At 38.1% G+C, this 16,556-nt stretch overlaps 1 protein-coding gene across 2 annotated transcripts in view; it reads right to left on the bottom strand.

Annotated features, from left to right (window-relative positions):
* Positions 1-16,556, bottom strand: part of LOC122806471 (TRPM8 channel-associated factor homolog) — a 653,565-nt gene that overhangs the window by 240,351 nt on the left and 396,658 nt on the right. For both annotated transcript variants that reach the window (XM_044076949.1, XM_044076942.1), the window contains exon 5: positions 10,060-10,273. In XM_044076949.1, coding sequence (XP_043932884.1) covers positions 10,060-10,273 — 214 coding nt within the window. The remainder of the gene's footprint in view (positions 1-10,059; positions 10,274-16,556) is intronic.

Below are 16,556 nucleotides of genomic sequence, written 5' to 3'. Positions count from 1 at the left end.
CACAATAGCCCTAGACGATGTTGCTTCAACAACCACATTTCCTACAGAATCATTAGAATTGGAATGAATCAAATTAGTTTTCCTTCTTACTATAGGGTCAGGAACATTAAAATCAATAGAAGCATCATTCACTCTATCTGCTTGTGAAACAGAAAACATAATTGCATTTGTATTCTCATTAATATTAGTAACAGCATCTCTTGAAACATCCAAGTTACTAACATCAGTTCTAACATTATTTATAACACCTTCTACAACATTGACACTAGATGCATCCAATGAATTATTTCTCAAATTAGAGTCAGTAACACTATTGCCATTATTAGCATTATTATTGTCACGATTCACATGGCCCCTCACCCAATTATTCACTCTAGGCCAAGTGAAAATATTACCTAATTTAAAATCGGTAATACCACGTTGCAATTTTTCTCTTTTCTGGTTCAATAACCTCCTCTCATATTGTGCAACATTATCCAATAACACATGGCAACAGTTATTAACAGCGGAGGCTGGATAAGTATTATAAATGGCAGTACGTTGTTGTACATCCAGCCTCAACGCTTCCTCCAATGGTGTAAAAAATTTGTTCATCAACCTCATATAATTGAGGCTTACCTCTAAATTCAATTGTTGCCACTCAAAAAGTAACTCTGGATATACCGTCGCTGTAGTAGGCATCTTGAGGACTCTGAGCCCTCTGGGAACGAGCCTCCGCTTAATGCAAACCTCAAAGTGTTGTCTCTGTGTCTGCATTCTTTTTAATTTTAATAAATCTGCTTCCAGTCTCTCAGACGCCACTCGCAGCCCTTCTCTATTAAAATCCGTATCATTGGCTCCATCAAGCTGGTGCTCCGTGCACTCAAACAGCTCAAGTGGATTCGCATCCTGTCGCAATTCTATACATGTTACGTCCTCCTGTCAGAGTTGTAATTTTTATTCATATATTGATTCTAGTTCCACATTTGTACATCCATGTGGTTTGGGTAGTTTTAAATCACAAGCTAATGGTAATTGTATGACTACTGATGTTGTATATGTAGCCTCCTGCACAATATGTCCAGCATTTTACGTTGGGAAGACCAACAGATGTTTGAGGGACAGGATGCATGAACACATTTACCACATTAGAAAAGGGACAGCTCACAATGCACTAGCAAAACATGTCAAAGAGAGTAGTGATATACACTCCTTTAAGTTTAGAATAGTGGACAAGGTAGATAAAGACATTAGAGGTGGGGATATTGACAATAAAACTGAGACGAAGGAAGCGAATTGGATTATGAAACTTAGGGCAGATAAACCACTGGGACTTAATGGGAAGGTTCCCATTAAACCTTTTTTAAAAATGAGAAAGCTTAAGATTTGAGCTATATGTAGTATTGTTTTTATAATAGATGTGATAGAGTAATATGATATACACAGGTTGTTTATGATATACTAAATGTTTTATCTTGTTTTTAAAAGTTTGATAAATGAAACAATATTTTATTAATTGAGATCGTTATATTATTATATATATTGGAATGGATGTGATTGTTGCTGAACTGGAATTATGAAATGTTTCTTTAATTTCAGTTTATATTTCCCGCCATATTAAGTATTTAAACTGTGTAGGAATTGATTGTATTAGGTCTGATGAAGCTATTGGCGAAAGCGCTCACCGTTGTGCACTGAATTAAACCTTTTACCATTTCTTGGATTTGTTCATTGACTACATTTTGGGAGCACGTATATTTTAAACTTTCAGCCTTAATGTTTTGTGACTGTGGATGTATATGCTCTTCATTGTTTTGCTTCTGTGGTGTGTTTTGTTTTTATTTATTACTTTTGGCTTTACACCCAGAGCATTCACTCTTTGTGGGTTCTTGTTGATCTATCTACAAAAAAAATATATCAAATAACAGATAAAAACAATTTGCCTTGGCACATATGTATTAATAGGCAATATAACATAACTAAGCCCACTAAAACTCGTATGATTAATTATTACATTGACTCATTTAGGAAAATTATTAATGCAAGTCTTTCTTCTTCTTTCGGCTTTTCCCAGTTAGGGGTCACCACAGCAGATCATCTGAATGCTCATGACTGGCAGTGGAGTTTTACAGTGTCGAGTTGCCAGCCCAACCTTCCACAGAAGGAACACACATGTACACACCTCACACCTAAGGTCAATTTAGAGTGTCCAATCTGCCTACTGCACGTCTTTGGGATGTGGGAGGAAACCGGAGCACCTGGAGGAAACCCACATGACCACAGGGAGGGCATGCAGACTCTGCACAGAAGGCACCCCAGCTGAGAATCGAACCGGAGAACCTCTTACTGTGAGGTGGCAACACTAACCGCTGCACTACCGTGGCCACCCAAAATTATTAATGCAAATATAGATTTAAAAATCTGGTTTGATCTTTTAACACCATTTATAGTCACAAAGAACTTTACAGATAAAATATATAGATAAATTATTAATTCCTGGGAACATAAAGGATTTGTTTGTTGGCTCCAGTGTATCAAAGAACTAAAAGGTTTAGATATGTAAGTAATAAAAACAACATACAAAATTTTACAACAGGACTGGCTAACTTTACAGAGTATTCTGTCATATTTGCGAGATTTAAGTAGAATAATTAACAATTCTTTATTTAAAGAAATACCTAAATTTACAAAATACATATATGAAATCATATATTATGGCTTTGACATGGGAAACAGTATTTCAAAATTTTACAAAATATTGATAAACTATAAAACCACACTCAAAACCTCATGTTAGAAATATATATAACAAAAGGACACTCAATACAGTTAACTGAAGATATTAAAACAAATATCTTATTATCGATAAAATAAACATCCTTTACACAATACTGGAAAGTTTTTAATTGGAAATGCTTGCACAGAGCATTCTTAACCCCAGACAGAATCAGTAAAATTAGTTCTTCCATAAAAGTAATAAGTTCAAGATGTGAGCAAGTACACAATACAGATTGGAACAACATTTTCTTTGATTGTGTTAAAATTAAGCCATTTTGGAATGGTATTAATAACTTTCTACAAGCTTTATTTAATGAATCATTTTATTTCACTAAAGCTCTTGTATTATTAAATGTGAACAAAGAGCCTCATTTGAATAGGTCAAACATGTATCCAGTATTGACTATACTTGCAATTTCAAGGAAGTGTATACCAAGAAGATGGAATACAAACACAATACCAACTTTGGAAGACTTCTACAGCCTAATGAAGACCACAGCATTATTGGAAATTAAAATTAAAAAACTAAGAATTTATCCAAACCATTTATCAACAACCCTTGGAGAAAAGTCTTATCGTTGATTGACACTATATAATAATTGATCAGACACTCTGATAATGTATTGGACATATGTATAAAGTAACTGTATACATTAAGATCTGTTATATTGTCATGCTAATGTAAATAGTGTACATAGTTATTTAAGATATTACAAATAAATACTATAGAATTCATTCAAATGTACTTAAAAATAAAAAAAAATTGAGAAAAAAAAAAGAACTGCAAAGACAATTGAAAATAAACACTTATCTTTTCCCAATATCATAGCAGGCAGTATGTCAGTTTCTCTGCAGCTTAAAACATCTTCAGCAAACTGATATATCTGATTTAAAACTCTGGCTATTAAAGACAGAGAATAGAAACCAACCCAATTATCCAATCAACAATAACAGTTTTGCAGGAATGGCCCTTGCCAGATTAAACCAGTCCAGTTCTCTTTCTGCCACAAAGAAAACAAGACAAGCCTCTAGACAAAAGATTTCACTGCAAATTGAGGGTGACAACAGTAACAAATATTCAGCTCTATCACACAACAAAAAGGACAGTAAAAACAGTAGTACAGATTACAGAGATAGTTATTTAATTGAAGTGCAGAGACAACTGAAAATAAACACTTATCTTTTCCCAATATCACAGAAGGCAGTAGGTCAGTCTCTCTGCAGCTTAGAACGGCTTCAGCAACCAGGTTTATCTGATTTAAAACTCTGGCTATTAAAGGTAGAGAACAGAAACCAGCCCAATTATCCAATCAACAATAACAGTTTTGCAGGAATGCCACTAGCCAGATTAAACCAGTCCAATTCTCTTCTCTGCCCCAAAGAAAACAAGACAGGCCTCTGGACAAAAGATTTCATTGCAAACTGAGGGTAACAACAGTAACAGATATTCAGCTCTATCACATACAATAAAAAAGACAGCAAAAACAGTTGTACAGATTATGGGAATATGCATTAAATGAGTAGTGCAGAGACAATTGAAAATAAACTCTTATCTTTTCCCAATATCACTGCAGGCAGTAGGTCAGTGTCTCTGCAGCTTAGAATAGCTTCAACAAACTGGTATATCTGATTTAAAACTCTGGCTATTAAAGGCAGAGAATAGAAACCAGCCCAATTATACAATCAACAATAACAATTTTGCAGGAATGCCCCTAGCCAGATTAAACTAGTTAAATTATCTTCTCTGCCACAAAGAAAACAAGACAGGCCTCTAGACAAAAGATTTCACTGCAAACTGTGGGTCACAACAGTAACAGATATTCAGCTCTATCACACAACAAAGAGGACAGTTAAAAACAGTTGTATAGATTACAGAGGTATGTATTACATAAGAAGTGCAGAGACAATTGAAAATAAACACTTATCTTTTCCCAATATCACAGCAGGCAATAGGACCAGCCAGTGGGGATGCACAAGCCAGTGCATTTATTTGTGCCAGTCCCAAGCCCAGATAAATGGGGAGGGTTGCGTCAGGAAGGGCATCCAGCATAAAATTTTGCCAAATCATACATGCAGACAACAGTACAGAAATACATACCGGATCGGTCGAGGCCCAGGTTAACAATGACCGCCACCAGTACTGTTGGCCAACAGGGTGCTGGCAGAAATTGGGCTACTGTTGACCGAAGGAGTAAAAGAGGGGGAAGGCATGCCCGAAGGCAGATAAAGGCTAGGACTGTGATAGTGAGGGTCGGAACTTTGAATGTTGGCAGTATGACTGGTATAGGGAGAGAGTGAGCTGATATGAAGGACCGAAGGAAGGTTGGTATATTGTGTGTGCAAGAGACCAGATGGAAGGGGAGCAAGGCTAGGTGTATCGGAGGCGGTTTCAAATTGTTTTATCATGGTGTGGATGGGAGGAGAAACAGCATAGGCATTATCCTGAAGGAACAGTATGCTAAGAGTGTTTTGGAAGTGAAAAGAGTGTTGGATAGAGTGATGTTTATGAAGCTGGAAATTGATTGTGTAATGATGAATGTTGTTAGTGCATATGCTCCACAAGTTGGGTGTGCGATGGATGAGAAAGAAAAATTTTGGAGTGAGTTGGATGAAGTGGTGATGACTGTACCCAAGGGTGAGAGACTGGTGACTGGAGCTGATTTCAATGGGCATGTTGGTGAAGGGAACAGAGGGGATGAGGAAGTGATGGGTAGGTATGGTGTTAAGCAAAGGAATGCAGAGGGTCAGATGGTAGTGGATTTTGCAAAAAGGATGGACATGACTGTGATGAATATGTATTTTAACAAGAGGGAGGAGTATAGGGTGACATACAAGAGTGGAGGAAGATGCACACAGGTGGATTATATTTTATGTAGAAGGGCCAGTCTGAAGGAGATTGGAGACTGTAAAGTGGTGGCAGGGGAAAGTGTAGTTAGGCAGCATAGGATGGTGGTTTGTAGGATGACATTGGTAATCAAGAAGAGGAGGATGAGTGTGAGGGCAGCACCAAGGATCAAATGGTAGAAACTGAAAAAGGGTAATTGTGAGGTGATGTTCAGGGAAGAGCTAAGACAAGCACTGGGTGGCAGTGAAGAGTTACCGAATAGCTGGGTAACTACAGCAGAGCTAGTAAGAGCGATGGCTAGAAAGGTGCTTGGTGTGACATCTGGAAAGAGGAAGGAGAACAAGGAGACCTGGTGGTGGAATGAAGAAATACAGGAGAGTATAGAGAGAAAGATGTTGGCGAAGAAGAAGAAGTTAGATTGTCAAAGAGATGAAGAAAGTAGACAAGAGTATAAGGAGATGAGGTGCATGGCAAAGAGAGAGGTGGCAAAGGCTATGGATAAGGCATATGAAGAGTTGTATAAAAGGTTGGACACTAAGGAGGGAGAAAAGGACCTGTACCGATTGGCTAGACAGAGGGACAAAGCTAGTAAAGATATGTAGCAGGTAAGGGTGATAAAGGACAATGAGGGAAACGTACTCACAAGCGAGGAGAATGTGTTGAGCAGATGGAAAGAGTACTTTGAGGGGTTGATGAATGAAGAGAATGAGAGGGAGAGAAGGTTGGATGATGTGCGATAGTGAATCATGAAGTGCAGTGGATTAGCAAGGAGGAAGTAAGGATAGCTATGAAGAGGATAAAGAATGGAAAGGCTGTTGGTCCAGATGACATACCTGTGGAAGCATGGAGGTGTTTAGGTGAAATGGCAGTGGAGTTTTTAACTAGATTGTTTAATGAAATCTTGGAAAGTGAGAGGATGCCTGAGGAATGCAGAAAAAGTGTTTTGGTACTGATTTTTAAGAATAAGGGTGATGTGCAGAGCTGTAGTAACTACAGAGGGATTAAACTGATCAGTCACAGCATGAAGTTATGGGAAAGAGTAGTGGAAGCTAGGTTAAGAAGGGAGGTGATGATTAGTGATCAGCAGTATGGTTTCATGCCAGAAAAGAGCACTACAGATGTGATGTTTGCTCTGAGAGTGTTGATGATGAAGTACAGAGAGGGTCAGAAGGAGTTGCATTGTGTCTTTGTGGATTTAGAGAAAGCATATGACATTGTGCCTAGAGAGGAGTTGTGGTATTGTTTGAGGGAGTCAGGAGTGTCAGAGAAGTATGTAAGAGTGGTATAGGATATGTACGAGGGTAGTGTGACAGCGCTGAGGTCTGCGGTGGGAGTGACAGATGTGTTTAAGGTGGAGGTGGAATTACATCAAGGATCATCTCTGAGCCCTTTCTTATTTGCAATGGTGATGGACAGGTTGACAGACGAGATCAGACAGGAGTCCCCATGGACTATAATGTTTGCAGATGACATTGTGATCTGTAGTGAAAGTAGGGAACAGGTGGAGGAGACCCTGGAGAGGTGGAGATATGCTCTAGAGAGAAGAGGAATGAAGGTCAGCAGGACTAAGACAGAATATAGGTGTGTGAATGAGAGGGAGGATAGAGGAATAGTGAGGATGCAGGGAGTAGAGGAGTCAAAGGTGGATGAGTTTAAGTACTTGGGATCAACAGTTCAGAGTAATGGTGAGTGTGGAAGAGAGGTGAAGAAGAGAGTACAGGCAGGATGGAGTGGGTGGAGAAGAGTGTCAGGAGTGATTTGTGACAGATGAGTACCAGTAAGAGTGAAAGGGAAGGTCTACAAGAGGGTAGTGAGACCAGCTATGTTAGATGGGCCAGAGACAGTGGCATTGACAAAAAGGCAGGAGTCAGAGCTTGACGTGGCAGAGTTGAAGATGTTAAGATTTTCACTGGGTGTGATGAGGATGGACAGGATTATGAATAAGTATATTAGAGGGTCAGCCCAGGTTGGAAGGTTTGGAGACAAAGCCAGAGAGGCAAGATTAGGTTGGTTTGGATATGTGCTGAGGAGGGATGCAGAGTATATTGGGAAAAAGATGCTAAGAATGAAGCTGCCAGGTAACAGGAAAAGGGGGAGGCCTAAGATAAAGTTTATGGATGTGGTGAGAGAGGACATGCAGGTGGTTGGTGTGACAGAGCAAGATGCAGAGGGCAGGAAGAAATGGAAATAAATGATCTGCTATGGTGACCCCTAACGGGAGCAGCTGAAAGAAGAAGAAGAAGACAGCAGGCAATAGGTCAGTCTCTCTGCAGCTTAGAACATCTTCAGCAAATTGGTATATCTGATTTAAAACTCTGGCTATTAAAGGCAGAGAACAGAAACCAGCCCAATCCAATCAACAATAACAGTTTTGCAGGAATGCTCCTAGCCAGATTAAACCAACTGAATTCTCTCTCTGCCACAAAGAAAACAAAACAGGCCTCTAGGCAAAAAAATTCACTGCACACTACAGTATCCTATGGGCTGTATTTTACTACAGTATCCCATGGGCTGTGTTGTCCTACAGTATGTTATGGGCTGTGTTGTACTACAGTATCCTATGGACTGTGTTGTACTACAGTATGCTATGGAGTGTGTTGTACTACAGAATGCTATGGGCTGTATTGTACTACAGTATCCTTTGGGCTGTGTTGTACTATAGTATCCTACGGGCTGTGTTGTCCTACAGTATCTTATGGGCTGTGTTTTCCTACAGTATCTGGTGGGCTGTGTTGTCCTATAGTATGTTATGGACTGTGCTCTACTTCAGTAGTGTACGGGCTGTGTTGTCCTACAGTACCCCATGGACTGTGTTGTCCTACAGCATTCTATGGACTGTGTTGTACTACAGTATACTATGGGCTGTGTCACCCTACAGAATACTATGGTCTGTGTTGTACTACAGTATACTATGGGCTGTGTTGTACTACAGTATGTTATGGGCTGTATTGTACTACAGTATCCTCTGAACTGTGTTATACTACAGTATACTATAGGCTGTGTTGTACTACAGTATGCTATGGGCTATATTGTACTACAATATGGTGTGTGCTACATTGTATTACAATATCATATGGGCTGTATTGTACTGCAGTATCCTATGGACTGTGTTGTACTACAGTATCCTATGGGCTGTGTTGTACTACAGTATATTATGGTCTGTGTTGTACTACAGATGCTGTGGGCAGTATTGTACTACAATATGCTATGGGCTTTGTTGTACTACAATATGCTTTGGGCTGTGTTGTACTACAGTATCCTATGGACTCTGTTGTAATACAGTATCATATGGGTTGTGTTGTACTACAGTGTACTATGGCCTGTGTTGTGCTACAGTATACTATGGCCTATGTTGTACTACAATATGTTATGGTCTGTGTTATACTACAATATCTTACAGACTGTGTTGCACTACAGTATCATATGGACTGTGTTTTACTACAGTATGGTATGGGCTGTGTCATACTACAATATGCTATGGGTTGTGTTGTACCATAGTGTTCACTGGAGTGTGCTGTACTACAGTATCATATAGGTTGTGTTGTACTAGAGTGTGCAATGGCCTGTGTTGCACTACAGTATACTATGGCCTGTGTTGTACTACAATATGTTATGGGCTGTGTTATACTACAGTATCTTACGGACTGTGTTGTACTACAGTATCATATGGCCTATGTTGTACTACACTATGGTATGGGCTGTGTCATCCTACAATGTGCCATGGGTTGTGTTGTACCACAGTATCCACTGGACTCTGCTGTACTGCAATATACTGTGGGCTGTGCTGTACTACAGTATCATATGGGTTGTGTTGTACTACAGTGTGCTATAGCCTGTGATGTACTACAGTATATTATGGCCTGTGTTGTACTACAATATGCTATGGGGTGTGTTATACTACAGTATCTTACGGACTGTGTTTTATTACAGTATCATATGGCCTGTGTTGTACTACACTATGGTATGGGCTATGTCGTACTACAATATGCTATTGGTTGTGTTGTACCACAGTATCCACTAGACTGTGCTGTACTACAGTATCATATGGGCTGTGTTGTACTACAGTATACTGTGGGCTGTGTTGTGCTACAGTATACTGTGGCTGTGTTATCCTAAAGTATATTATGGGCTATGTTGTACTACAGTATACTATGGGCTGTGTTGTACTACAGTATACTATGAGATGTGTTGTACTACAGTAATTTATGGGCTGTGTTGTACTACAGTATCCTCTGGATTATGTTCTACTACATTATCATATGGGCTGTGTTGTACTACAATATGCTATGGACTGTGTTGTATTACAGTATTCTATGCACTGTGATGTACTACAGTATCATATGGCCTGTGTTGTACTACAGTATCCTATGGGCTGTGTTGTACTACAGTATACTATGGCCTGTGTTGTACTACAATATGCTATGGGCTGTATTGTACTACATGTCTAGGATACTTACCATACTTGAAGAAGGGAGCCCTGACTGCTCCTTCTACAGCAATATGGATTTGACCAACATGACATTTTTCTGGGAGAACAATATAGATCAGCCCACCCCACAAAGTAGAGGGTGTAATCTTTTCCTCAGTGACAGGAAAAACTCTTGTGACTTTAGGGGGCCGTTTTAACATTTTGCAACCATATAGCTCATCAGAATGACATCCAATTCGAACCTACAAGAAAAAAATTAAGTCCATTATTATCACAAAACAGCATTATGTTTATTACATAGTATCATACACACCCGGTAACTACTATATATTAACTGCAATGATTGTGCTGGATACTTGTTTTATTTTAAACATTTTACCAAGTGTAACTTAGAACACTGATAGATGTTTGAATGTGTGTGTGTGTGTGTGTGTGTGTGTGTGTGTGTGTGTGTGTGTGTTTGTGAGCGTGTGCATGAATATGTGTGTGTGCGAGCGTGTGTATGTGTTTGTGCATGTGTGTGCTTATGAGTGTATCTATTTGTGTCTGCTTGTGCGTGTGTGTGTCTGTGTGTGTGTGTACATGTATGTCTATGACAAAGACACACAGACTGAATTAATTTTATAGCAGTAAAGCCATTTAAGCAAAGTTATATAGTTTTAAAATATTGAATAGGAGAATCACAACTGCATTTTCAAACTTAACAATCAGTGTACTTAGAACTTACAGATACTCCTCCTGCCATCCTAGGTGAACTGAACGACTCTCCAGCATCTCATTGTGGCCACAAATTCAGAGAAGACGGAGAAAGTATTACTTCCCCCTCTTCTCCAAGTTTGTGTGAAGTCAGAGTTGATATATATATATATATATATATATATATATATATATATATATATATAGGTTTACTATTGAAAATGCGAATGGTACTTGGGCGACAGTCGGATAGTCGAACGTATAAGGTCGTAAACAAGGATGTCGAAGACAAAATAATCACTCTAGGAACGGTTTTAACATGGGTCGAGGTAGGTGTTCAGTATTATTCCCTACTGCAAACATTTTCCCTACCTCGACCCATGTTAAAACCGTTCCTAGATTGATTATTTTGTCTTCGACATCCTTGTTTACGACCTTATACGTTCGACTATCCGACTGTCGCCCAAGTGCCGTTCGCATTTTCAATAGTAAACCATATATATATATATATATATATATATATATATATATATATATATATATATATTTGTCAGTGGTAAAGGAACTTATTTGCATATTGGGGCCAGGTGCATGGAGTTTTGCATCCTTGCAAAACAAGTGTGTTTTTCAACCTTGCAAGTGTTGCAATCTTGTTAATATCACACTTTTGGCTAGTGACCTCTCAAGATTTTCAATGATTTGGGGTCAAGTAATTTTAAGTTGATCAAACAAGAAGCAATGGTGCTTACCCCCAAAAAAATGAACAAAAAATTGAGTAGTTTGCAACCTTGAGAGTGTTGCAACACTGGAAGTATCATTGTTTTGGCTAGCAAACTGCTAAGGTTTTAAATGTTTTGTGAATAAAAATCTCAAGTTGATCAAGCGAGATGTCATTATTCATTGTGGTCTGTATTCTCATCTTGAATCATGATTTCTTCCTTTAAGGTTTTGTATTTTCTATCACATATAGAATTGTAACAATTGTAACAAATGTCACATATTCCCTAGCAGCAAAAATATAGAGCTTATAATATATAATGAAATTCTAGCTTGCATGGGTCATGCTGCTTTCTTGTCTCCTCTGTCATATTGAAAATGACCCAAGCAATCTCTTCTCAATGTGGTACAAACATTTCTTTATGGCAATAGAAGAAATTCATTTTTAAGTAAATGACTGTTCTGTGAGTCTATTTGAAGTAATGTAATGTACAATGTCTATAAACAAAGGTTAAAGAAAACCAGTGAAATCAATTTTATTTATAAAGTGCATGCTTTCTTTGTTTAATGTTCAAAAATCCAGTTCATGTGTAAAATGCAAATTGTCTTTGTTTAGCAATGCTCAAAGGGAGAAGAAAAGCTTTAATTTTCATGAAGATAGCTGCCTTTTTGCATATTGAAGGGAGCCCTAATTTATATCTTAAAAGTTTACTACAGAAATATGTACAATTATTTTTAGCAGCATATTAAACAAACAACAATGACTTTACTGTTTCTTACTATTTTTTAATCATAGCTTCACTAGCAATCGTCATGAATATTATCTTTGCTTAGTTCTGTCTGAAAATACTGTTTCACAGTCATTTGTGAAACAACATTTTTGGTCAAAATGTTATAAAAGCATTATGTAATTCATGCTATGGAAACTTAAAGATTGTGCAGTGCACATTTAGTGTAAAAGTGTTAAGCAATGGGGATATCAGTGTTAAATAGCCTTTCTTAAACAAAACTTGAATGAATACAAGTGAATATTTTTTCAGAGAAGCACCATATGAAAAAATGAAAAACCAACATTGTTGGGCATGCGATAACATGTAAACCGAGCAATTACTTTATGCCCAGGTTCAAAACCAATGGTTCTGCTAGTTGTTGTTTGATGTATGCTAATGGGGACTGGCAGAGCCCTGTTTTATAAAAGGAATGAGGGTGCCAAAACACTTCTGAGGTCTATCCAGTGTAAAACCCTGAAGCAAATGATTAGCCTATAGATTTCATGGTCAGTTTTGGAAAAGTCATATCTCTGTCTGTTAAAGGGACTTGTTGCTTCAGTCAGTAGATGGTGAGAAGTCAAAATGGCTGCAGAAAAAGGTCAGCATCCAGGTGTTGCTGTTCTTTTTCTACGGGGTAGCCACTGGAGGTGAAACTAAGGACTGCATACATGTGCAGTAAAGTTATATACAAGTCATCCTTGAATGTCAGGGAGGTGGTTTGCACAGGTTACATGGTTAAATATAGATGGTATTCCCTAGCCTTACATGCAAGTCCTGGACTGTTGACAGTGAGAATGCATACATAATGGCTATGCTACATGGCAGACATATATTCGACTGTCCCTGTTATAGATAGTGCTGTTATGCAGAATGGCTTTATGGCTGTGCCACTCCAGTTAGGTGGCAGCTCTAGTCCTGAAGGCATGTTAACTGCCTGCAGGACATGTGATGTCCTACAGGTGGAGCTATGATGCTAGGCAACCTTTGTTATAAAATAAGGGGTGGGGTCAATCTTCTTCTCAAGTTGGTTTTTGATATGCCAAGAAAAGGTAATGAGATTCATTATCATAGTATATTCTAAAACCTCATTACCTGCTCCTGGCATAGCAGGGCTCCTATATATTAAGTACTTTGGCATTGCATAGTACTGGTCTGGGTTTACCCTATCCACCAAATGATATGATGTCCAGGGAGGAGGGGTTGTACTTCAGGTCTAGCATGGTGAAATAGGATGTTAGAAGATATCTACTAATCTACCCCGAAATGTTTTAGAATCTAGCCCCATGTGAAACATCAGTCTAGTGAAAGAAATTCAAAGGGTAGGCTTTAAGCATAATAATGTTCTACTGGGTGTGTTTTGTAGTGAAACAATTTTAGACCTTCCAGAAATGATAATTTCTTCTTGTGGTATCAGGGCTCACAATACCTCCAGACAGCTTGATTTTTTCCCTGCAATGCCCAGACATGTGGGTAATATTGCTTACTTAGCTGAATACTTTATGTGAAACAGTACGTACTTTATGTGTGACTGTCTACTACATGTAGTGTTCATTCTGGGTGCACTATCTATCTATTTATACACACACACACACACACACACACACACACACACACACACACACACAGACCCCCCCCCGCAAATATAGGTTCATAGGTAAGTATTAGTCTAGTACTAGTCTAGCTATCCCGTGGGCCATTTTAAGCTTAGCCAGTTTCCATTTTTGTGCTTGAAATAACCTATCCCATTTGGTTATAGATTGGCTTTACCCATCCCGTGGTCAATAATTATATAATTATACCTAATGAGAATAACTGGTATCATACCATAGATAATTTGAGGGGACCCGAGTATGAGATAAAGTATTTGCTAGCTGCATCTGCCCATTAGTAGTACAGGAGGCTGTTCTGGGATAATTTATTTCCCATTCTTAAATCTAAGTTGTACTTGAAAATGGACAGGGATGAATTTTGTTTTATGTGGATTGGGAGTCTGTTCCATAGTAGTGGTATCCTCTGTGAAATATACCTGTCCCTCCAAACCATTCTGCTGATGTTGCACAAGAGATTTGATTTGTGATGTGCAGTAAATTCATCAGTAATGGATGGGAGTAAGTCTTGCATGCCAGATACAGCAGAGAAGTAGCTAGCTTATTTGGAACTCAGAGTGAGACTCTCATTTTTTGCCTCCCACCATCTACAAAGAAACAGGGATGGGGAAAATGCTGTGACAACAACTTTTTACAAAAAAAACATGAGACCAAGAGTTTCTAAAGCAAGTCCGGACAACAAGTTTTATTGGCAATTTAATGCATTTTTAGAGTTAAATGCATTTTCAGAGTTAATCATTCAACTGTCATATGATGTATAACCAAACACAACATTCACACCTCTCAAGTCGGGCAGCACGAAGCCAGGGCACTTCTATGGGCTAGGCTTGTAAAGGCTCCAGGGCCATTAGCATAGCACACACCTATGAACCTATGAAGTGTACCTCATTAAGAGGAGTGTATCTCTTTTGGAGTCTTAAAAAAATTCATGTTACTCAAAGTTCCACATTGAAAGGGTCTACACATTCAGTGTTAAGAATATTTAGCTGATATCCATGGTAAATAGAGAACAATCATATTAATTTATTAAAAGACCTTTTTTTATAAGTAAAACCAGCATATTTAAACCATCTTATGACCTTCCTAGTTGAAGTTGTTAGTATGTGTTCTACATTTTGCCTAGTTGTTCCACATTATGAGGGCTAGTGTTCCTCATTTTGGAGATGGAGGGTTGAGAGCAATAACAACATTGCTTTAGCAATTTAGAGAAATCACACAGTTAGCTTTATACTTAATACTTACTAAATTACTAAAATAGTTTGAATGTAACCATTGATCTAAAGGACATATCATGTACACATTTTTCCAAGTGCATAGCACCTTTTTTACCTGCTCCCTCCCATATACCTGATACACTTTATTAACGTACTCATCCTAAACTGTGCTTGACCTTACCACACCATTTGCGCTCTAAACTTACTGACTACATGTAATCTAATCGCCTCTTTCTTTCATCTAACAGGTCTCTATTTAAACTTCCCCAACATAACAACTACTCCATCATTTTTACTTTTCCTCCTACTTTTACTTTATTCTTACTTTTATATTCTAGTTATGTAGCTGTACATATATCTGATTTGTTAGACCTTTTGTATATATAGTTTGTTAGAGGGTTTATGCTTATGAAAACATTAATTACCATTGTTATGGAAGATGTTACTGTACAACAACAAAGTTGCTAAACCAAGAATGCATAGACTGAATATTTTTAATATGTATGTCTGCAGCCAGGGTCTCCATTCTATACACATTAAAAAAATCTCATGTTCAGCTCTTACTGTATTTTTTCACCCCCTTTTCTCCCAACCAAATAAAAACATATGGCAAATAAAAAAGAACACTCCTTATCCAGATATTAGCTTATAGTATCAATTTACCATTTCAACATGTGGCACAATCCACATCTATCTGCAAATTTTACAGGTACAGTCCTGATGCCAACAGCAGCATAAAAAGTTATAGTATTATAGCTTGCCTACTGTGCTGCATACAAATAATAGCAATGCATGGCATATGTGAGTAATGACACCAGGCATTCAGAGGTGTGTATTGCTAATATTGTGCAAGTAGCCAGGGATGATGTGTTGCAAGTCATCGTGACCCCGAGGGCAACCTACTTAGTCAAGTACATGAATGATGACTTATTGACAGAGCATGCTACCAATATGAAACTCGCACAATACTCTGTTGCCTTTTTAAAATATTAAGCCAAAGTTGTCATAGAAAACCTTTGCTAAAGCAAGCTCTTCAGTGCAGCCTGCAACCTGCTAACTGGCTGTCTGCCTTTTTATCACTACTAAGTAGAGATTACTTAAGCATTCAAAACTAAATGGCTATAAAAATGACTTTGCTGTATCAACATTAAATTCAGGTTCAAAGGTTCACATTTTTAGCCAGTAAAAGTACACAAGGTATTTTAGCACACAAACAGAACAATCTGGATTGGTCAGGACATTTGGATGCAATTTCTCTGATGTACATTATTAATAAGCAACTGAGCAATGAATAATATTAGCCTGTTACTCATACGTGGAATTCCAAGTCCTTCCATGTGGAGAAACTTTGTGGTATTCTTATTCTGAATTCAGTGTCTCTCCTCCATATCATCTAACACAATATGTACAAATACTGCTCAACAAGTCATCAGACGAAAAACTTTACAGCACAAATTGCATCCAGGAAGCAACTAATAAATGGAAAATAATTGATGTACATTAGAGCTAAGCAAATATACA

This window comes from Protopterus annectens, chromosome 1.part1, assembly GCF_019279795.1.
Source record: "Protopterus annectens isolate FY-2018-M chromosome 1.part1, PAN1.0, whole genome shotgun sequence".
Classification (NCBI taxonomy): Eukaryota; Metazoa; Chordata; order Ceratodontiformes; family Protopteridae; genus Protopterus; species Protopterus annectens.
The sequence above is the reverse complement of the archived record's forward strand: the minus strand, read 5'-3'. Positions and strand labels throughout refer to the sequence as shown.